General features: G+C 42.6%; 1 protein-coding gene across 4 annotated transcripts in view; it reads right to left on the bottom strand.

Annotated features, from left to right (window-relative positions):
* The window catches only part of LANCL2 (LanC like 2), a 63,813-nt gene that overhangs the window by 14,131 nt on the left and 26,375 nt on the right, over positions 1-23,307 (bottom strand). For all 4 annotated transcript variants that reach the window (XM_003895962.5, XM_031665430.1, XM_031665429.1 and 1 more), the window contains exons 3-6: positions 19,635-19,842; positions 18,154-18,301; positions 16,894-17,040; positions 7,837-8,019 (exon numbers count right to left, since the gene is read on the bottom strand). In XM_003895962.5, coding sequence (XP_003896011.1) covers positions 7,837-8,019; positions 16,894-17,040; positions 18,154-18,301; positions 19,635-19,842 — 686 coding nt within the window. The remainder of the gene's footprint in view (positions 1-7,836; positions 8,020-16,893; positions 17,041-18,153; positions 18,302-19,634; positions 19,843-23,307) is intronic.

Raw genomic sequence — 23,307 nt, 5'->3', positions numbered from 1 at the left:
CCCACACCTGGCCAGAAGGGTCCCACGCCCACGGAGCCTCTCTCATTGCTAGCACAGCAGTCTGCCATCTGGCGGCAAGGCAGCAGCGAGGCTGGGGGAGGGGCGCCCGCCATTGCTGAGGCTTAAGTAGATAAACAAAGCGGCTGGGAAGCTCAAACTGGGTGGAGCTCACAGCAGCTCAAGGAGTCCTGCCTGTCTCTGTAGAGTCCACCTCTGGGGACAGGGCACAGCTAAACAACAACAACAACAACAACAGCAAAAAGCAGCTGAAACCTCTGCAGACGCAAATGACTCTGTCTGACAGCTTTGAAGTGAGCAGTGGATCTCCCAACATGGAGGTTGAGATCTGAGAATGGACAGACTACCTGCTCAAGTGGGTCCCTGACCCCTGAGTAGCCTAACTGGGAGACATCCCCCACTAGGGGCAGACCGACACCCCACACCTCACACGGTGGAGTACACCCCTGAGAGGAAGCTTCCATAGCAAGAATCAGACAGGTACACTCGCTGTTCAGCAATATTGTATCTTCTGCAGCCTCTGCTGCTGTCACCCAGGCAAACAGGGTCTGGAGTGGACCTCAAGCAATCTCCAACAGACCTACAGCTGAGGGTCCTGACTGTTAGAAGGAAAACTAACAAACAGGAAGGACACCCACACCAAAACCCCACGTACGTTACCATCATCAAAGACCAGAGGCAGATAAAACCACAAAGATGGGGAAAAAGCAGGGCAGAAAAGCTGGAAATTCAAAAAATAAGAGCGCATCGCCCCCTGCAAAGGAACGCAGCTCATCACCAGCAACGGATCAAAGCTGGACGGAGAATGACTTTGATGAGATGAGAGAAGGCGGCTCCAGTCCATCAAACTTCTCAGCTAAAGGAGGAATTACGTACCCAGCGCAAAGAAACTAAAAATTTTGAAAAAAAAAGTGGAAGAATTGATAACTAGAATAATTAATGCAGAGAAGGCCAAAATTGCTGGAATTATAGGAGTGAGCCACTGGGCCCAGACCCATAGAAGGAAGTTTTAAAAAGAAAAGAAGAAAAATCAATGAAATAGGAAATAAAGCTAAAATGTGTAAGTTTATTTCTTTAAAAGATCAATAAAACTTTGAGAAAGCTGCTATCTAGACTGAGGAAAGAGAGAGAAAACATAAATACTAATATCAAGAATAAAAGGGAGGCCAGCGTGGTGGCTCACGCCTGTAATCCCAGCACTGTGGGAGGCCGAAGCAGGTGGATCACCTCAGGGCAGGAGTTGCAGACCAGCCTGGCCTACATGGTGAAACCCTGTCTCTACTAAAAACACAAAAATTAGTCAGGCGTGGTAGCTCGTGTCTAGAATCACAACTACATGGAAGGCTGCAGCAGGAGAATTGCTTGAACCCAGGAGGCGGAGGTTTCAGGGAGCCAAGATCATGCCACTGCACTCCAGCCTGGCAGGAACGGCAAGATTCTATCTCCAAAAAAAAAAAAAAAAAAAGGAAAAGAAAAAAGAATAAAAGACTTCGGACCGTATTAAACATTAAAAAAATGAGATATGAATAACATGCCAATACATTTGACAACTTAGACAAAATGAGAAAACATATTGAAAGCCACAGTTTACAAAGTTGATGCAAAATGATTCTATTAATGAAATTGAATTCATAATAAAAAATTTTCCCACACACATTTAAGCAAGTAATAACACCAATTGTACACAAAATCTTTCTGAAAATAAGAGAAAACACTTTCCAGCTCATGTATGTGACCAGCATAATCCTGATACCCTATTCCTAATAAAAATAAAGATTTTATAGAAAAAGAAAATATGCACTAATAGAGACATAAAAATGTTTAAATATTAGCAAATCAAATCTAGGAGTATTAATAAAAAGAAAAGGATAAAAATCATGTCCAAGTGAGGTTTATACTAGGAATGCAAGGTCGACTCAACTTTTGAAAACCAATCAATGTAAAATCACTATATTAATAAAACAAAAGAGGAAAACCATAGGAGCATTTGAATAAATCCAGGGAAAAAAATGACAAAATTCAACACCCCTTCATGATACCCAGTAATAAAAGGAAACTTCTTCAATCTGATAAAAGGCATCTAAGAAAAACAGTTAAAAGTATACTTGATAGGGAAATATTTAATTTTTTTTCTATGACTGTGAATAAAGCAAAGATGTCCACTCTGACCACTTCTATTCAATATTCTACTATAGATCCTAACCAATGTAATAAGAGCGGTAAAGGAAATACAAGGCACAGAGGTTGAAAAGGATGAAAACTCACAGATACAATATGTGTACACAGAAAATCCCAAGTAAGCTATAAAAAAGCTACTAGAACTGATACATGAATTTAGCACAGAATATAAAGTCAATATACAAAAAGCAGCTGTGGCCAGTTACAGTGGCTCAAGCCTATAATCCCAGCACTTTGGGAGACTGAGGTGGGCAGATCCGTTGCTTGAGCTTGGGAGTTTGAGACCAGCCTGGGCAATATGATGAAATCCCATCTCTACAAAAGATACAAAAATTAGCCAGGCATGGTGGTGCATGACTGTAGTCCCAGCTCCAATAGGCTCCATTTTTAGAAGCTGACCAATGGACTCTAAAACTTATATGAAAATACAAAGGACCTGGAACATTCAAAGTGATTCTGAAAAAGAATAAAGTTAGAGGTCTTAAGTCACCTGATCTCAAAACTTACAATAAATGCAGAATAAGAAAAATAACATGGTAGTATCACGTAGGTAAACAGGCCAAAGTAACTGAATACAGTCCAGAAACAGACCCAGGCTTACTAGGTCATTTGATTTTTGACAGAGGAACCAAAATCAATCAAACAGGAAAAATAAATCTCTTTTCCACAAAAGGTATGGGAACAATCAGATATCCCTATGATTAAAACAAAAAACCACCTTGTTTGTTACCTCATGTAATATCCAAAACTTAATTTGAGATAGATCACAGGCCTAAAGGTAAAATCTAAAACAATAAAGATTAAAGGAGAGTATTATCTATATAACCTGAGGGTAGGTAAGGTTCCTTAGACAAAACACAGAAAGTAATTATCATAAAAGAAAACACTGAAAAATAGAATTTATCAAAATTTAAAACTCTATTAATCAAAAGATACCATAAAAAATATGATTAGGCAAACTACAGACAGGGAGAAATTATTTGTAAGATATATATCTGACAGAGGGGACTTTAACCAGAACATATACAAAATTCTTACAAAAATAGCAAAAAGACAAAAATAAAATAAAACAATGTAGGTAAAACACATGAAGAGACAGGCTGGGCACAGTGGCTCACACCTATAATTCCAGCACTTTGGGAGGCCAAGGCAGGAAGACTGCCTGAGTCCAGGAGTTCAAAACCAGCCCGGGCAACAAAGCAAGACTCCTACAAAAAAATAAAAAGATTTAGCCAGGTGTGGTGGCACGTGCCTGTAGTCCCAGCTACTTGGGAGGCTGAAGTGGGAGGATCACCTGAGCCCCAAAGGTCGAGGCTGCAGTGAGCCAAGATCCACAACTGCACTCCAGCCTGGGTGACAGTGCAAGGCCCTGTCTCAAAAGATAGTAATAATAATAAGAAGAAGATATGAAGAGACACTCAACAAAAGAAGATACACAATTGACCCATGAGCACATGCAAAAATTAATCAACCCTGGTCAATCAGGAAGATACAAATAAACCACAATGAAAACCTACCAAAATAATTAACATTAAAAAGACTTTCAACACCAAGTGCTGGCAGATGCAGAACAACCAGAACTTGTGGGGAAAGTCTGGCAATTTCTAAAACTAAACATACACCTACCCTCCGATCCAGTGATTCTACTCCTAGATATTAACCCAGAAGAAATGAAGACATGTGTCTCCAGACAGACCTGTGCAAGAATGTTCATAGCAGCTTGTTCCTAACAGCCAAAATCTGGAAACTAATGAAAAACAATGATAAACTGGCTGGACGCAGTGGCTCATACCTGTAATCCCAGAAGTTTGGGAGGCCAAGGCAGGCAGATCACCTAAGGTCAGGAGTTCAAGACTAGCCTGGGCAACATGGTGAAACTCTGTCTCTACTAAAAGTACAAAAAATTAGCCGGGCATGGTGACGTGTACCTCTAATCCCAGCTACTCGGGAGGCTGACGCACGAAAACTGCTTGAACCCAGAAGGCAAAGGTTGCAATGAGCCAAGATTGCTCCACTGCACTCCAACCTGGGGGAAAGAGTGAGACTGTGTCTCAAATTAAAAAAAAAAGAAAGAAAAACAATGATAAACTATGGTACATGTACTTAAGTGATGCTTAAAATTAGGAAGGTATCAGAATCTTGAGTAAGGGGGAAAAAAGTATAGTTCAGAAAAATATTTTCAAGTAATTCTGATACCCGTTGAAAAACTTTCCATGTTTCAAATAACCAACTTGCAAACAAGCTTCAAGAACAGAATTTGTAGGAAAGCATTTTCTGACATATATACAATAGTTGGTCACCAGGGGGCACTCTCAATGCAGTTCTATCTGGGGCTTCCCAGGGCAGGCGTGTGGGCATAAGCAGTGATGCTGTGGCTGCTGCCAAATTCAGTTCAGCATCTAAGGACTGCACTGGTGTCACTCTGGTGGGGGTGTTACATGCTTTTTTTGGACATCACATTTACCTTTCCAAATACAATCTCATTTAACAAATGTATTTGTTTACAGAGGCTAAACCCACACAAATTGCTAATGCCCTAGGGCTCAAAACGTGAACAGAAGGAAGAATTTGCCACCGTTACCCATGATTTTTTTGTCAGATAATCAAGAGCTGGCTGTAACTACTTATCAAAATAGCTTCCAGTTGTAACTGGATGTACACAGATGTAATTTGTTAGAAAATCATTCACAATACAATTCCTAATACAATGTAGAATATTGTTAAAATCTTGCCCTTTTTCTTTTCTTTCTTTTTTTTTTTTTTTTGAGGCAGGGTCTTGCTGTGTCACCCAGGCTGGAGTGCAGTGTCATGATCATAGCTCACTGCAACCTCCGCCTCCCAGGCTCAAACCATCCTTCCACCTCAGCCTCCCAGGTACGTGGGACTACAGGTACGTGCCAGCGCACACAGGTAAGTTTTGTATTTTTTTTTTTTAGTACAGACGTGGTTTCGCCATGTTGCCCAGGCTGGTCTCCAACTCCTGGGCTCAAGCAACCCTCCTGCCTTGGCCTCCCAAAGTGCTGGGATGGCAGGTGTGAGTCATGGCGCCTGGCCAAACCTTTACATTTTAAGGCCATCTAAAGTACCATATAACTTTAAATTAACAAGTAATACATGTTCCTACACAGAAGAGTATACCCTACTAAATACTAACACATGATGAGCATCTATAGGGAGGGAAAATAAATTTTGTGAGTCTGGACTGAACTTAGTTTTCTTTGTAAAGGATAATTAATAATATTTTTTCAAGTACTTGAACACTTTACACCTTCATAAGCACACCTGAACAACTCAGGACTTCATATGCCAGGAGAAGAAAATGTTAGCGCTTGTTATTACAAAAAACTTGAACATTTCCTACCTAATTTTAAGAGACAGCTTTAATAAATGGAGGCCCTCTCAATTTAACTGTAACTTGAGAGAAAACAGTGTGGAGCTGTGCTTCTCTAGCTTTGCCTCCCCCACCGCACCCGCCCTGCCTTGGTCAAACACAAACCCCACCCTCCACTCAGGGATGCAAACAGATGTGCGGACTCCGCAGCACATTGTCCGTTTCCCCGCTGGCAGAGACCTTCAGTCTACACTTATTTTCTGTAGTTTATACTATGAAGAGGATGTATTTTTACCCCCATTGTAAGACCGTATTACATATGCTTTTTCCTTTTTAAATTTTTCATTGATATATAATAATTGTACATATTTATGGGTGCATGTGATATACATGCACATAATGTGTAATGATCAAGTCAGGGTATTCAGGATGTCCATTAGCTTGAGCATTTATCATTTATTTATGCTGGGAACATTTCAAATCTTCTCTTCTAGCTATTTTGAAATATAAAATATATATGCTTTTTCAAATTACCACTGATGCCTTCCTACCCCCAGAAGATTCTGATATTCCTCCTTGTTCCTCATGTTCAAGAATCTTAATGTAGAGGACACAATTAACGTTTTAAAGACTAAGTATGGGATCTTGACATCTTTGGCTCTATGCTTTCTGGAGGAGAGAAATTTGTTTTGGAACCAACAGGGCAAGGCAAGGTGTTTGAATGGTATTCTGTGCAGAAGCCCTGCCAGGAGGAGCTGGCCACAGCCACCTGCAGCCTGTCAGTGGCAGAGCCGTGCTGGCTTGCTCCCAAGTGGCCAGCAGTGGTGAAAACAGATGGTGGCCACTGTCAGCAGAACTCATGAAAATGAAACGGCCCAGGAGGAAGGGTCCCCACAGGATAGCCTGGTTCCTGGCACCTGCTTGCTCTCCACAGGGCTCTGTTGAAATAGGTACAGCCGGCAGCAGAGATCAGCCACCAAGAACAACCAGCTGTGTCGGCTGAGCCTCTTTCACGTGAAGGGAAAAGGAGTTTGACAAAAAGGAGCCTCCACGTTTTAGCAGTTATACATCTGTTTTAAGAATCAGAGGGCCCCTGTCTGTACAGTCAATATTGTGCTCACACCTTGTTGTTGGACATATTACAGATGTCTCTCTATGACACTGAAGTTATAACTGCTCCAAAACTCTAAAAAAGGGAGGCAGTGATTTGAAGAGAATTATGTTTTAATGTAAAAGTGAGGGTACTGTTAGGAAGATACATGTTATTTTCAAAAAATACATTTCATCGTGTTTCACTCTGACCAAACGTCATAACTTTCTGAGTTGTTTTCTTGAATGCTCATATCTTATATATGATTTGAATATTTTTGGTGTTGTTGTAGGAGGACTAAAAATTTCTGACAAATTAGCCTAAATCATGGAGAGATAATTCCCCATAATTTTTCTGAGTAATTTATTATGGTGGCCGTAAAGAAAAAATAAAATTGACTCAGGTATCAGTTCTTCTTATTTCCAGGTAGAGATATGAGTTCTGCTCCATTAATTCCATCTATCTATCCTAAACAAAGAGAACTGGCCAAAATACTGTGTTGAACAGAGCAATCATTGTGTTACAGTTGTATACTCTGATGTATGAGCAACAATCTCCAACATCAATTATTACAAATACAGATGTATTAAATAAAAATAAAATTACAAAAGAAGCATCACTGGTTTTCAACTTATATGATAAATCTTAGTCCAGGAAGAAATCAATAGCATTCTTAATATTATGCCCAAACATATTTAAAGCCTACTAGAATTAATCAGTGAAGGTTCAGCCTATTTTCCTATAGTACCCCAGATGTATACAAATTTGAGTACCACCTATGTCTTGAGAATAATATAACAATTTTAAACTCAAAAGCTCTTAGACAATCATTATTATTATTAATAATCCAGCAATAAAGGCTTATTCAAGCAAGAAAATGAAATGATGTGAAAATGAACAAAAAAGCACTTTGGTTATAATCCTATCCACTACTTTACTGGATACCCATACTCATTAGAACGAAAATCATCTCATCACTGCTCTGTCATCTACGTTTTCTTTTACACATGAATATAAACCCTGTTAACACACACACAGACTTGTAGCACTAATGACAGTGGTGATGAGTGCTAAAATACAAAGACTTTATTTTGTAAAAACATCATTCTAAAAGGTTTTTAGTGTACAGTCAAATGGCCTTACCAAAGCAAGACCAAAAACCTGACAGGGAAACCTGGCTCCCCACACAGGGGATGGCCGTGACAGTGGAAGCACTGACCTTGTACGCCTGCATAAGCATGTGGATGACCCCTGGGGCACCGTGGCACCAGTGCACCAGCCGGTCTGTTTCATTGCTTAACGATGATGGGTAATTCCCAGATCGGAATTTTTTGTGGCGCACGTAATCAATACTGGGTTTCACCATTTCTGTCAAAGTTTCTTGGTCCACTTTTGCTGCTGGCTTTAAACAAACAAAAATAAAACACAAATTATTTTTTCTGAAGTTATTTTACATTGTATCACGGCTAACAAAATAAAACATCAATTACATGGAAAACGAAAGAGCACATAAAATTAGAATTAATTCAACTATCTGGTTATTTAAGACTTAGGCAGAACTTGTTTCAACTTTTTGAAATCTCAGTGTTTTAATGTATTTTGTCTCCTCTTTGGTGGATGAGTAGTAAAGGAAATGATTAAATGGCAAGTGAACCTAGGAGTAGGTAGGTTTTGTTTTGTTGCTTTGCTTTGTTAAAATACGAATACTTGATATCCTTCCATGGGGCTCACACCTTCTAGAAAGCCAGGTACCCCTCTTCTCCCAAATCTATATACTGGCTTTGTTATTCAGCCAAATTATTTAACCTCAGTCTCTTTATCTCTAAAATAGAATAATCATAGTACTCAACTCCTAAGACGTTTGTAAGGAAAAAAGGAGAAAAAAATGCATGCCTCACTCCTTCATCCAACAATTTGTGGTGATACTGGCTTTTACTAACTGAAGGCACTCATTAAATGTTACCTACTAGAATTCATTATTGAATTTGTGTTTAAGTTTTACTACAGGGACTAAGACTAAAAACGTATTTGGAAAATATTTGCAAATTTTGAGGTATTGTTTTTTTAAAAGGACTTAAAACATTCAAATAGTCTCAAGTTACTGTACAGATTCCCACGAAAAAATCTGGTGAGAAGAGTCAGATGGCAAGGCTGAGCTAAGTGAGCGTCTTAGGGTGGCATGCCAGCCCACAGGGCATCTTAGGGTGACATGTTAGTGTCACACAATGTCTTTAGGGTGACATGTTAATGCCACAAAATGACTTTAGGGTGACACGTTAATGCCACACAATGCCTTCAGACTGACATGTTAATATCACACAACGTCTCAGGGTGACATGTCACCACATGACATCCTCAGAATGACAGCGCCACACAACATCTTAGGGTGACATGTTAACACCTCACGTCTTTAGGGTGACATGTTAGCACCACATGACATCCTTAGAGTAACATGTTAATGCCACACAATCTCTTTAGGGTGACACATTAGCAACACATGACATCTTTAGAGTGACGGGTTAGCACCACACAAACGTCTTAGGGTGACATATTAGCACTACAGAACGTCTTAGGGTGACATGTTAACACCACGCAATATCTTTAAAGTGACATGTTAGCACCACATAAATCTGCATATTGGTGAAGTCTGAGATAGAGAACCCGTCTCTGGCCACTGATTTTTCATTAGGCTTTGGTGGCAAATGTCAGGGGTGATGTAAAGTACTCTCAAAACTGAAATAAAATATTGCATTGCTTTAAATTCTCATCATTCCATAAGCACCAAAGTTTACAACATGACATCTTCTCCTACAGAATAAAAAACCTCATTTCTTCAACAAAAAGTTAATTTTATTAAAAATAAAGGAAAGATAATTTAAGGAATATCGGCCGGGCGTGGTAGCTCAAGCCTGTAATCCCAGCACTTTGGGAGGCCGAGACGGGCGGATCACGAGGTCAGGAGATCGAGACCATCCTGGCTAACACGGTGAAACCCCGTCTCTACTAAAAAAATACAAAAAACTAGCCGGGTGAGGTGGCAGGCGCCTGTAGTCCCAGCTACTCAGGAGGCTGAGGCAGGAGAATGGCGTAAACCCAGGAGGCGGAGCTTGCAGTGAGCTGAGATTCGGCCACTGCACTCCAGCCCGGGCGACAGAGCAAGACTCCGTCTCAAAAAAAAAAAAAAAAATTTCAGGAATATCAATACTCCTAAATTTCATTGAAATAAAACTATATTTAGTAGAAAATCTTTAGGTGTTTTCCCTGATACACACTTAGAGACTGTATTAGCTTTTTAAAAACTATAGGTCATGAAGTTTATTTCCAAAAGGCTACATGGTACTTTTAAAATTACTTTCGTACAGGTAATAAATACAGAACCACTTTAAAAAGTCAAAAAATATTGAGGAGCTTAATTCAAAGACCCACAGACCACGTCCTTCCTAGGACACAACTGAGTTCCTTTCTGTTGTGGTGGTTGTTAGCTGCTTACTCACATTACCACGGTATTTCTAAACAATCCATGCACGGCTGTGCCCTGAGTCACTGATTCTAGGCTTCCCCTTGGGGCAGATGAGAGACACTTTCCTTCCTCTAATCTTCCCAGGAGAATTTCACTCTGCTCACCATCCATAATCCTGTGTTCTTTACAGACTATGCTATGCAAATACTATTTGCTCCTGAAACAGTAAATATAGTGAATTAGATATTCTTTTACATCTTTTAGTTTTTCTTGGAGTAACTTTCTAACATTTTATTTGCTTAGTTTTCTTTAAACCAGTACCTAAGCTCTTTCATACCCACCAACAGTTCCGTAAAAAGTCTCTCAGGTAAGATTTTCCACATGGTCAAATCTACTATGACTTTGTTTTCCCTGGAGGCGACTCTCCATTATCGGCTGCTTTCCAGGTCTTCTGTGCCACTGCTGTCCTGGGACCTGCACCTGTCAACTTCCTGGGGATTCTGCTCCCTCTCTTGTTTGGGTAGCCCCTCTTCCCTGGATCTGATCCTCTTTCTTAGAGCACTCGCTTGTTGTGGTAGACACCACACTCCGGTAGCTTCCTGAGATGGAGTACAGGGGAACGGGATGTTTTAAACAGTCTTTGCTCTACTCCACATTTAATTGGTAACTTTCTGGGCAGAATGCAATGTTGGAAATCATTTTTGCTCAAAACTTGGAAGTCATTTCCATTTATCTTTTAGCTTCAGTGAAACTGTTGCAAAGTCCAATGCCATTTTTGGACTCTGTACATAACCTTTTTCTCTCTAAAGTTTTTTTTTTCTTTTTTCTTTTTTTGAGACGGAGTCTCACTGTCACCCAGGCTGGAGTGCAGCGGCATGATCTCGGCTCACTGCAACCTCTGCCTCCCAGGTTCAAGCAATTCTCCTCCCTCAGCCTCCCGAGTAGCTGGGACTACAGGTGCACGCCGCTACACGTGGCTATTTCTTGTCTAATGTTTTAAGCACTGTCTCTTTATCCCTTTATCTTAAGCTTTCACAATGACGGGCATGATGTGGATTTGTCTGTCTCCATTCATTGTGTAGGAACCTGGTAGGTCTTTCCAATATGCAACTATGTCCCTCATTTCTTTTTTTTTTTTTTTTTGGAGATGGGGTCTCACACTGTTGCCCAGGCTGGAGTGCAGTGGCGTGATCTCGGCTCACTGCAACCTCTGTCTCCTGGGTTCGAGCGATTCTCCTGCCTCAGCCTCCCAAGTAGCTGGGATTATGGGTGCCCACTACCATGCCCAGCTAACTTTTTGTATGTTTTTAGTAGAGATGGGGTTTCACTGTGTTGGCCAGGCTGGTCTCAAACTCCTGACCTCAGTGATCTGCCCACCTTGGCCTCCCAAAGTGCTGGGATTATAGGCACGAGCCACAGCACCCAGCCTATGTCCCTCATTTCTAGAGCATATTCTTGTGTTATTTTCCTCCCTCCTATTGTGTGTTCTCCCTCACTAGGTCTCCCACCAGTCACATGCTGAACCTCCTGGATTAATCCTCTGGCTTTCTTACGTTTTCCTCTCCCATTGTCTTATTTCTGCCCGCTTTCTAAGATATGACTTTGATTCCCAAACATTTTCATGAATTTATTAAAAATTCAGCTATTATACTTTTTATTTTCAAGAGCTCTCTTTTTCCATCAAATGTTGCCTGTTTCTTGGATGCAACAGCATCTCTTATTTCCCTGAGGATATTAATTACGAATTATTATTTCTTCAAAGCTTTCTTCCACTTCCTGCTTTCTCTTTGTTTTTATTTCTACTTGTTCAGGTCTCCACCTTTCAAGTTGGGGCTTTTCTGCCGTGTCTGCTCATCGGCTACCGGTCTGTGCTCACGCATAAGGCACAGCTCCTCGCTGTCCTCAGTGCACAGGAGGGGCTGCGGAATGGTGGGAATCACTGTGGAGTGGCTGGATGGGGGATTGCCGGGGTCTCCAAAGAAGTAGACCAACGGGATGTATAGAAGTAGAGAAAGAGATTCACTCCAAGGAACTGGCTGCAGAGGCTTCATGAGTCTACAAACTGCCTGGGGTGGCCAGCAAGCTGGAGACTCAGGAAGGAGCTGCAGTTGGAGTCTGAAAGCAGAGTGCTGGAGAATCTTCTCTTGCCTGGGGGTCCAGCATTTTGTTCTAGTCAGACCTTCAACTGTCTGGACAAGGCCCACTCACATCCTATGGGGCAGCTGGCTTCACTCAAAGTCCACCAACTTAAATGTAAATCTCATTCAAAAACGCCCTCAAAGAAACATCCAGAATAATGTCTGACCACATGTCTGGGCACCAGGGACCAGCCAAGTTGACACATAAAATTAACCATCACGGATGGCAGACTAACGTTTTAATGGGGGTTTTCAAATACCTGTACTTATGAAACTTTTATCTGAGCTACTTGTTTCTCCAGAAGTGATTTCAAGTCTCAAGCGGGGTAGAGGTAGCGCTGCCCCTTGGGGTGAAGGAGAGGTGACGGTGCCTGAGGCTGGAGGTGACAGAGAGGCAGTCTCACCCTAGACCATGGACACTCATTCTCTCCCCCCTATTTTTAGTTCTGTGCTTCACTCCAGCTCTCTTCTACATCTGGCTTTCCTGAATCGAAAAGAGCCTAGTCCGTTTTTCCAGACCTAGCTCCTTTTGTCTCCAGCACGAGTTGAAGGATAGGCAGTTCCCTCCCTGTGCTGGGTGTAGGTTCTCACAGAGGTCCAACCACTGCACATGCTCAAAGAAGCCTCCTGTGCCAGAGCGCCACCTAAGCCCATGTGTGGCACTGCCTACTGGGGACATGGCACTTTCCTCTCCTGAGTTCTGGGGTTCTGTGGAACAAACTGACTTGCTTCTTGTGGGCACCCTCCCCCTCGGGCACTGACACCATCTTTCATCCCAGAAGGTCAGCTGTCATTCCTTCATCTGCTTCAGTTCACAGGTTTGCAGCTGGAGCTCCAGATGTCCCCTAGCTTCATCAAAGAACTTTGGTTTCTCTTTTGTTGTTTTTCTGGCTGTTTTGAGATGATTTTCAAGAGAACTGTTTTTATTCTATCATGAAAGTGGAGTTCCTTTTAAGCGATATTTTAAGAGTTTTTGCATATATTGTTCTGATAGCCTTTCAACGACACCCTCCAGTTGAAACTACTACTTTTACATGACTAAACTACCAGACAATGAGAAATAAGAACCAAATTCTAAGCCCTCAACTTACTCAGCAGACCCTTTCTTGGCCGAGGAAGCCTGAGGCAACCTTGAAACTAAGCTATCAGTCATGACAGGCTAAGAGGTAGGGCTCACCCTGCTCTGCCCCTCCCGTGCTGACCGCATGAGACTTTCTGCCCTAAGGACTAAGCGGAAACCAGCTCTTTCAGCAGACTGCACTGGCAGTGACAACCCCCTGACTGCTCCCCCATCTTCTGCGGCTTCAACAACCAAGCAGCCAGCACTTGCCCCTAAGAAGGCGCCAGGGAGGCTCTGGCCAGCCTATGGAGGACACGCAGGGAGGGGTTTTGTTCCTCTGCTTCACCTTTTGACTCAGAGGGCCGAAAACACTACCCTCAGATCCTGCTCATGCCACCATTTTCTGAACATGGGTCTCAAGGAGCATGAAGCCCAATTGTGCAGACACACACTTCTCTAGCAAATACTCCACGCCTCCTGCAGCTCACCGAACACATACATTCGGCCACCTGGCTTGGCATACGTTCCTGCTCCCTTTCCACTCCCTCAGAATATGTTTCTGGCTTCTAGCCCAAGGCTACCATTAGCCACCAGAATGGCCCCACCCTGCAGGCTGCAACCCAGTATGAGAAACAAAGTCCTCCTTTCCACATTTCTGAACCATCATTCTGCACTGACAACAGCCACGAACCATGCATCAGGGAAGAGATGCAGGCAGCTTCCCTGCAGGCTCCACCACACCACTGCCTAAGAATCTTGAAAGAAAACCTGGCTCAATCTCTAAGTCAAGTACTTACTACATAGTGTTCCACGTTCTTCACTTTAAAAACAGATCAATGGAAAATTTTATGATTTCTATTCCTCCCAAGGAAGTCCCTAATATACAGCAAAATCGGCCTAAACACATGAACGACATTGGCGTGGTTCTTACATTACTATGTTCCCCTAAGGGAATTAGCATTAAAAAAAAAAGTTGCCGCCGGGCGTGATGGCGGACACCTGTAATCCCAGTTACTTGGGGGACTGAGGCAGGAGAATTGCTTGAACCTGGGAGATGCAGTTTGCAGTGAGCCGAGATTGTGCCACTGCAATCTGAGACCCTGTCTCACCAAAAAAAAAAAAAAGTTCCTGAACCACTGTTAAAACATTTTTCTGGGAAAATACAGAATACACTATGATAGTTAATTTTATGTGTCAAATTAAACATGGCGTCTGGGTGTGTCTCCAAGGGTGTTTCCAGATGAGATTAGCATTGAACGGTGGACTCAGTGAGGCAGATGGCCGTCCCCAAAGTGGGTGCGCCTCATCCTGTCCATCCAAGGCCTGAACAGGACCAAAGGCAGAGAAAGAAAACATCTGCTCCTTCCTGCCTGCCGGCTTCAACCAGGGCAACAGTCTCCTCCTGCCCTTGGACTGGGATTTGGCTCCCCTGGGGCTCGGTCTTCTGACTCGGAGTGGAGTTACAGCCCCATCATCCCCGGGTCTCAGGCCTGTAGATGACAGATCGTGGGGCTTCTGGGCCTCCATAGTTGCACGAGCCAATTCCTATAAGAAATCCCATCTCAAATATAGTATTTATCTCCTATTGGTTGTTTCTCTGGAGAACCCTAACACATACACAAAATCTAACTGTTCAAAATAACAGTGCCATTTTTAAATGAGATATGGAATTCTGGTTATTTTGAAAGCGTGTACCTGCATCATGAAGAAAATTCGCATGCCTGTAGTCCCAGCACTTTGGGAGGCTGAGGCGGATGGATCACCAGAGGCCAGGAGTTCAAGACCAGCCTGGCCAACATGCCGAAACCCCATCTCTACTAAAAATACAAAAATTAGCCAGGTGTCGTGTTGCATGCCTGTAATCCCAGCTACTCAGGAGGCTAAGGCAGGAGAATGGCTTGAACCCAGGAGGCAGAGGTTGCAGTGAGCTGAGAAGGCGCCACTGCACTCCACCCTGGGCAACAAAGCAAGACTCCGTCTCAAAAAAGAAGAAAAAAAGGCCAGGCGCAGTGGCTCACGCCTGTAATTCCAGCACTTTGGGAGGCCGAGACGGGTGGATCACGAGGTCAGGAGATCGAGACCATCCTGGCTAACACGGTGAAACCCCGTCTCTACTAAAACTACAAAAAAAAAAAAAAAAAAAAATTAGCCGGGCTTGGTGGCGGGCACCTGTAGTCCCAGTTCCACGGGAGGCTGAGGCAGGAGAATGGCGTGAACCCGGGGGGCGGAGCTTGAAGTGAGCCGAAATAGCGCCACTGCACTCCAGCCTGGGCGACAAAGCGAGACTCCGTCTCAAAACAAAAAAAAAAAAGAAAGTAAATTCAGAAAACGAACTATATGCATATATGCATGTTTTACTTTCTACAACAATAAAGACAGACAAATAATACCTAGAAAAAGTTTTAATCCTGTGTAGACAGGAATTTCCTAGTTTCCTTTAGTGAGTGAGGACGATATAGTAGATTAGACATAAAAAGAATCTGAAGTAAAATTTAAAAAAGTAATATATAGGTTTTCCAGTCTAAGATATCTAAATTCTAATCCACATCCTTTGACTTACTAGTTTTGTCATTTTGTAGAATAAAGAAAGCTTAATTTAAAAGAAGAAGGAAGAAGGAGAAGGAGGGGAGGTGGAGGGAGAAGGTGGGGAGGGAACAGTGGGCAGGACAGAGGGTAGAGGAGGGAGGGGGAGGAGGGGGAGGAGGGGGAGGAGGGGGAAGAGGAGGTGGTGGCAGAGGCGGTTTTATGCCTTGCAGGGAAGAGAACATAGGCCACAGACTAGGCTGAAGTCCTAGGCTTATGCTCAAGCCAAACACAGCCTGAAGCAATGTTTAGTGTGGGGTCTCTACTGGCCTGATAGAAGAGTCAGTACTTAATAGGTGTCAGGGATGACTGAGAGACAAAATCATAACGACAGCAACAAACTCATCAAAAATATAGAAGACAACTGACAGCAAGCGAGGTTATCAGGACGTGACAAAGTCACTGCCTCAGTTGGGTTCTGCAGTCCTTGTTGCTCCCTGAAGATTTTTCCCCATTAAGAGTTCCTACTGCAATCAGCAGGAGGATAAGCACAGAAGAAAAGGGTGGGCAAGCCAGGCACGGTGGCTCATGCTTGTAATCCTAGCACTTTGGGAGGCTGAGGTGGGCGGATCACGAGGTCAGGAGTTCGAGACCAGCCTGGCCAATATGGTGAAACCCCGTCTCCACTAAAAATACAAAAATTAGCTGGAGATGGTGGTGTGCGCTTCTAGTCCCAGCTGCTTGGGAGGCTGAGGCAGGAGAATCGCTTGAACCCGGGAGATGGAGGTTGTAGTGAGCCGAGATCGCGCCTCTGCACTCCAGCCTGGGCGAGAGAGTGAGACTCCGTCTCAAAAAAAAAAAAAAAAGTGTGGGGAAGAGATAACTAATCTGCTCTAAGACTCCATACCAAATGTACTCAGGAACTCAATGGACTCTTAGAAATCCACTGCCTGTGGTTTATGAGGCAGAGTTACGCATCTGCGATTCAAAGTAGGGTATTTCAATCCAGCCTGCAGGACTGTTTGTATGCAGGATTCATTTCCCATTTCATGTTTGATCAAATATACGGTAGTGTGTAAGAGAATTTTTACCTACCTGCATTAACATGTAGTAGATTCCAGCCATGCCATGGGCTGCTCCAACGTACTGCTTCCGGTGCCACTGGTACAGCAGTGGGCAGCGCTCCGTTTTTCTTTCTTCCCTTGACAAAGTCTTACCCGACTCAATAATAGCATTGACTACCTACAGAGAGAACGAGACAGCATAAATCTAAAACTGTATATGTACCCTGTTGTAGTTCAATTAACAGTATGTCATATATATATACGACATATATATAGAGAGAGGCAGAAAACTTAATCTAAAAGTCTTTAAGCAGTTAGCAGCTAACATACTTATATTTCTTTTATAAATTAATAAATGCAGGCAGAAAGAAATCAGGAGCCAATGTTAGAGTAGGAAAAGATAGTAAGTCTAAGAAATAAAAAATTCTTTGTATAAAAAGTCAACCAAACATCTAGAAAAACATCTTATAAAAACTGTTTTGGATTTCTTAGTTGCTCCATAGCTGCAGTGCTTTTCCCAAAAGAGCAGTACATACACCTATCAGAAAAGGCTGGAGGAACTGGCTTTATTTATGAAAGACTAATGCTATGAGGTCTGCTCTGGCATGAAGGATTTCAGCTAGATCAAAAGCATAGCATGTCTGGAATGACGGTTTCCTCATGTCTATCTCCTCTCATCCTTTTTGGGAAAGTATTCCAAGTTTTAACTGGGCATCTGGCCCCCTAGTTACAGACAGCTGAACACAGACACTTGATGAAGTTCTGGCACTGGGATGGGAGCAGAAGTAAAGTGGGCAACTTGGACACCGAGTCCCTAACAAGGAAGCTGTGTCACCTCCACCTCCTCTTTCCCCTTCATAGGTTGAGGGGCTAAACTAGCTTTGGTCCTGCAAATAAGGGTATGCCCCTAGGATAAGGCAGAATGAGACATAAGAAGTTGGTCCCCACTCGTACCAGCCTGAAATGCTGACCAGCTCAGACATCTCATGAAAGATAAATAAACATTCTAACTCTCTAAAGCCGCTGTTGTTTAGCTCCAGTAAAAACAGATGAATTAATAAAAGATGAAAGAGAGTACAGATTTTTTTTGTTAATGTTCCTAGAAAAAAACAGGGGCTATTTCTTACTTTTGATGAGTACTTTAAAAAGTACTTCTGAAGAAATACTTCAGTATTTCTTACTTTAAAAAGTAATGCTACCTAGAAACAGAGTCCCGCTATTAATACAACTCAATGCTAGCAAACAGGTTTGAATGGTAGAGATGCCCATAGTTGCCCATATCCCACAGTACCTCTTTAATAGCTGACTCACACACGGTGCCTGGACCTATCTCCGTGTTCAGGTACAGTAAAGCATACAGATAACCTGCCCGTCCATAAAGCAGCTCATCAGGAAGGTCTGATTCTTGGCAGACAACCGCTCTCTGGAGTTGCAAAAGTCTAACCAATAAGAAAAATTAATTTTTTCCCAGAGGAATTCTAAAGTACTTCTTCCTGAAACACTAAACCTGTTGCTTTAGGAATTACCTGTTATTTATTTTAAATTTAAAACTATGATTTTTAAAAATATTCCCAAATCCAGAACACAACAAAAATGTCTCCAGTTCACTAGTCTCCTTTTGAATGTCAAAATTAAAAATAAAACATCTTTCTGTTAATTTCTACCTTTACATCTATTTTAAACCATAAAATTTTATTTTGAAATCCAGAAGTAAAAGAAAGTGATTTAAAATTTAAATAAAAATGGTACTGCAGGCCAGGCGCGGTGGCTCATGCCTATAATCCCAGCACTTTGGGAGGCTGAGGCAGGTGGGTCACCTGAGGTCAGGAGTTCAAGCCCAGCCTGACTAACATGGTGAAATCCCATCTCTACTAAAAATACAAAATTAGCTGGGTGTGGTGGCACATGCCTGTAATCCCATCTACTTTGGCGGCTGAGGCAGGAGAATCCCTTGAACCCAGGAGGCGGAGGTTGCAGTGAGCTGAGATCGCACCATTGCATTCTAGCCTGGGCAACAGGATCGAAATTCCATCTCAAAAAAAAAAAAAAAAAAAAAAAAGGTACTGCAATGTCACCAATACTTGGGAATTAGATTGTCGTTCTCTCTTTATTTTTTTCTTTCTTTTTCTTTAGAGACAGGGTCTTGCTCTGTTGCCCAGGCTGGTGTACAGTGGCAGGATGGTGGCTCACCGCAGCCTTGAACTCCTGAGCTCAAGTGATCCTCCTGCCTCAGCCTCCCAAGTTAATGGAACTACAAGCGCATGCCGCCATACCCGGCATCACCCTGTCTTTGAACAAACATTAACTGACTAGCACGTGCCAGATACTCTACCAGACCCTAGGAATGAGCTGTGATTTCTGCTTCTTCAAGAAAGAATATAAACCAATAGGTGCAATAAAAGCTTACTTTCCCTAATTGTTCCATCATTAGCATATCTAATCAGTTACTTAAGGGTTGAACCTAAGATCAGTTTAGTTATTATGGTGAATCTAAAGCATGTAAGCTAATTTTCATGCATTGAAGAAAACTAAAAATTGCTTAGGAAAGATGGTTAAAATCAAGAAATATATTTATTTCTCCCAAAATTAAGGCACACACATGCTTGCATAAAAAGAGGGCATATGATCCCACCACTATGCTCAAGATTAACAGTTTGGCACGATCTGTTTACAGCAATGGATGAAATTAAAAACAGTTTCCTTTTTGAATCTTTCTACAGCAAGAGCTTTCACTGGGAATTGGGAGAAAATGTTTCCAGTTCTAAAACTCACTTTGTGATGCATTCCTGGGATTCACAGTCACTTCTGAGTTTGTGGTAAATCACAGCTCCAACAGCCAGAGGCCCGGCATCCCCACAGAGGAAGGTGACCCTCCGGCCATTCAGATTCCGAAGTGTTCTTTTTACGTAATCCAGGGATCGGAGCAGGTAGGTTTGGTCACATGTGACCCGGTACAACTGCAGGTACAAAAGGGCTATGCCTGGAATAATTTCCCACCCCAAAAGAAAAGCATTATTATCTTTTCCTTTTATCTTCAGGACATTATTTGTAATTACATGAAATACCTTCTACATAAATCTATGTTTCCAAAGGGGTGACATCAAAACAATACATATCATACATTTCTTTTGTTTGTTTGTTTGTTTTTCGTTTGTTTGAGACAGAGTCTTGCTCTGTCACCCGGGCTGGAGTGCAGTGGTGCAATCTCGGCTCACTGTAAGCTCCGCCTTCCGGGTTCACGCCATTCTCCTGACTCAGCCTCCTGAGTAGCCAGGACTACAGGTGCCCGCCACCACGTCTGGCCAATTTTTTTGTACTTTTAGTAGAGACGGGGTTTCACTGTGTTAGCCAGGATGGTCTCAATCTCTTGACCTCATGATCTGCCCGCCTTGGCCTCCCAAAGTGCTGGGATTACAGGCATGAGCCACTGCACCCGGCCCCCATATCATACATTTCTGAAAGATGAATAAACAAAACAAAACCAAGACAGAGAAATTAGGGAGGAAAGAACAGAAATCAAGTTTGTACATGTTAGCTTGGTGCTTGTCCTGGCATAGTGATGTAATACCTCTTATTCACAGACAAGAGAAGATACATCACTTCCTACTCATCCTCAGTTAATTTTCATTCATTCCAAAGTTGTATTCATTCTTCCTTGTAGATCCTAACATGGATCCTCTTCTTTTTACTTCTCATAAAATCATTTCTCTTATGTTATCCCAAATGATTGCTTTTCTGAACTTTATACTCTCTTCTTCCTTTTTTTTTTCCTATTGTTCCCAATTTTTCTTTTCTTTTTTTTTTCTGAGACGGAGTCTCGTTCTATCACCCAGGCTGGAGTACAGTGGCCTGATCTCCGCTCACTGCAAGCTCCGCCTCCCAGGTTCATGCCATTCTCCCGCCTCAGCCTCCTGAATAGCTGGGACTACAGGCACCCACCACCACGCCCGGCTAATTTTTTATAATTTTAGTAGAGATGGGATTTTACTGTGTTAGCCAGGATGGTCTCAATCTCCTGACCTCGTGATCCGCCAGCCTCAGCCTCCCAAAGTGCTGGGATTACAGGCGTAAGCCACGGTGCCCGGCCTATTTTTCCCAGTTTTTCAATGTTCTTTAGTGAACAACCCTACAACTGACCAACCAACTGGTGAGTGAACTCGCCATTTCTGGAGCAGCCACACAGTACAGAGTAAGGCGACCAGTACAAAGGGCGTGTGTGTTCATCACCCACCGACCTTTCCATTTTGGATAAAGAACAGACTCAGATCTTCAAATGAATCCGAGAATCTCCAGAGAACGGCCTATATGGCTTCTTAAAAGAAGCATGTTCGTATATCTAGGTTTGAGAAGACAATATGACAGCTAAGTTAAAAAAAAAAAAAGAATCAGCATAAATATGTATTTACTAAAGTCTTTTATAGGAACAAGTATTGGCAGACATGACATGCTGGTGAAAAGGCCAAATGAAACATTTCTTTCATGTTTAAGTTGAGGTTCTTCTGGCCGGGCGCGGTGGCTCAAGCCTGTAATCCCAGCACTTTGGGAGGCCGAGGGGGGCGGATCACGAGGTCAGGAGATCAAGACCATCCTGGCTAACACAGTGAAACCCCGTCTCTACTGAAAAATACAAAAAACTAGCCGGGCGAGGTGGCGGGCGCCTGTAGTTCCAGCTACTCGGGAGGCTGAGGCAGGAGAATGGCGTGAACCCGGGAGGCGGAGCTTGCAGTGAGCTGAGATCTGGCCACAGCACTCCAGCCTGGGCGACAGAGCGAGACTCCGTCTCAAAAAAAAAAAAAAAAAAAAAAAAAGTTGAGGTTCTTCAATATTCTAGTCTTTGTCTAATATCCTACTCTGATTTTTATTATTTTTCATTTTGCTTTTTTTTTTTTTGAGACACAGTCTCACTCTGTTGCCCAGGCTGGAGTGCAGTGGCGCAATCTTGGCTCAATGCAACCTCTGCCTCCCGAGTTCAAGTGATTCTCCTCCCTCAGCCTCCTGAGTAGCTGGGATTACAGGCGTGCGCCACTATACCCGGCTAATTTTTGTATTTTCAGTAGAGACAGGTTTTCACCATGTTGGTCAGGCTGGTCTCGAACTTCTGACCTCGTGATCCGCCCACCTCGGCCTCCCAAAGTGCTAGGATTAACAGGTGTGAGCCACTGTGCCCGGCTTCATTTTGCTTTTTAAATTTCTCCAAATATCTAGCTGCTTCTTTCTTCAATTCTTCTATTCAGGGTATATTACTTCTCTTTCAAATTAATCCTTAACACTTTTTGAAGTCTTTCATCATTATCCATTTCTTTAAAGATGTTGAGTCAAACAGATAAGAAAGTAGCATATTTGGAAGGTCTGAAAAAAATTCTTCTGCATGAGTTGCTTATCATCGCCCTGAGAGTATGTTTTCTACATTCAAAAAATATAAGCATACAGGAAACAGACAGTAAAACTTAAGTACCTACAAATTTCAAACATAATAATCACTATAAAGGCTTACAAATGAGTATTCCGATTGACTCAGAAATCTCTAAAAATAGGACGCTGATCTGATTAACCTATGAACCTAAACACCTACAGTTACAGATACTTAATGCTTCAGTATTTTAAAGTAAATGGTAATAGGTAAAGTAAAAAAAAAAAAGGTCATCATGCTTTGTCATTTTTTTGTTGGCGGGCGCACATGTTGCACTAGGTAAAAGGAGCTAGAATGAACAGGCCTTAGGCATGTGGTGGGAGGTGCTGGGGAGCACACGCCTGTGAGCAGGCTCAACCTTCTAGACAGCCTGTGTCTTTGGACTGTGAACTGCACCAGTGCCTCCCATCCCCACACCTTCAGTTGGCCAGGATGGCCAGCAGAAGCTGCAGCTGATTATCTCCCTTCCCCAATGCTGAAAGCTAGAGCCAGCTGGAGCTAGGCATCTCCCTCGCTCCGGGGAGGCGGGGCTGTGATAAACCCCTTGCAAGAGAGGCTCCAGTAAAGCAGTTTCTCCAGAGGGCAGGTCTTGTCAAGAACAGAAGGCTCTGATGGAATTCAGTATGGTTCCTTCCCCTGAACCTACAAGAAGCATGAGGGGAGTTTTCCCTGATGTTCACCATGAAGATCTGGTGGAGCTCCTAGAGGTAAAGTTCACAAAAGTGTGAGAGCCCGCTATGACTGGGTGCCCATCGAGTTTTTAAGTCTCTCTGGCTGGTCCACACTTAGCCCCCGTAATTCATCATCAAAGTTTCGGTCAACAACAAACTGTATACGCACAGTCCCATAAGATCATAATCATAATACCATATTTTTACAGTACCTTTTCTATATCTAGCTATGTTTAGATACAAAAACACCATTGTGTTACAATTGCTACAGTATTCAGTGCAGCAATGCTGTACAGCTTTGCGGCCTAGGAGCAACAGGCTATACCATAGAGCATAGAGGTGTAGTTGGCTACACAATCTAGGT

This window comes from Papio anubis, chromosome 4 (genome assembly GCF_008728515.1).
Source record: "Papio anubis isolate 15944 chromosome 4, Panubis1.0, whole genome shotgun sequence".
NCBI lineage: Eukaryota > Metazoa > Chordata > Mammalia > Primates > Cercopithecidae > Papio > Papio anubis.
This window is presented reverse-complemented; position numbering and strand designations above follow the sequence as displayed.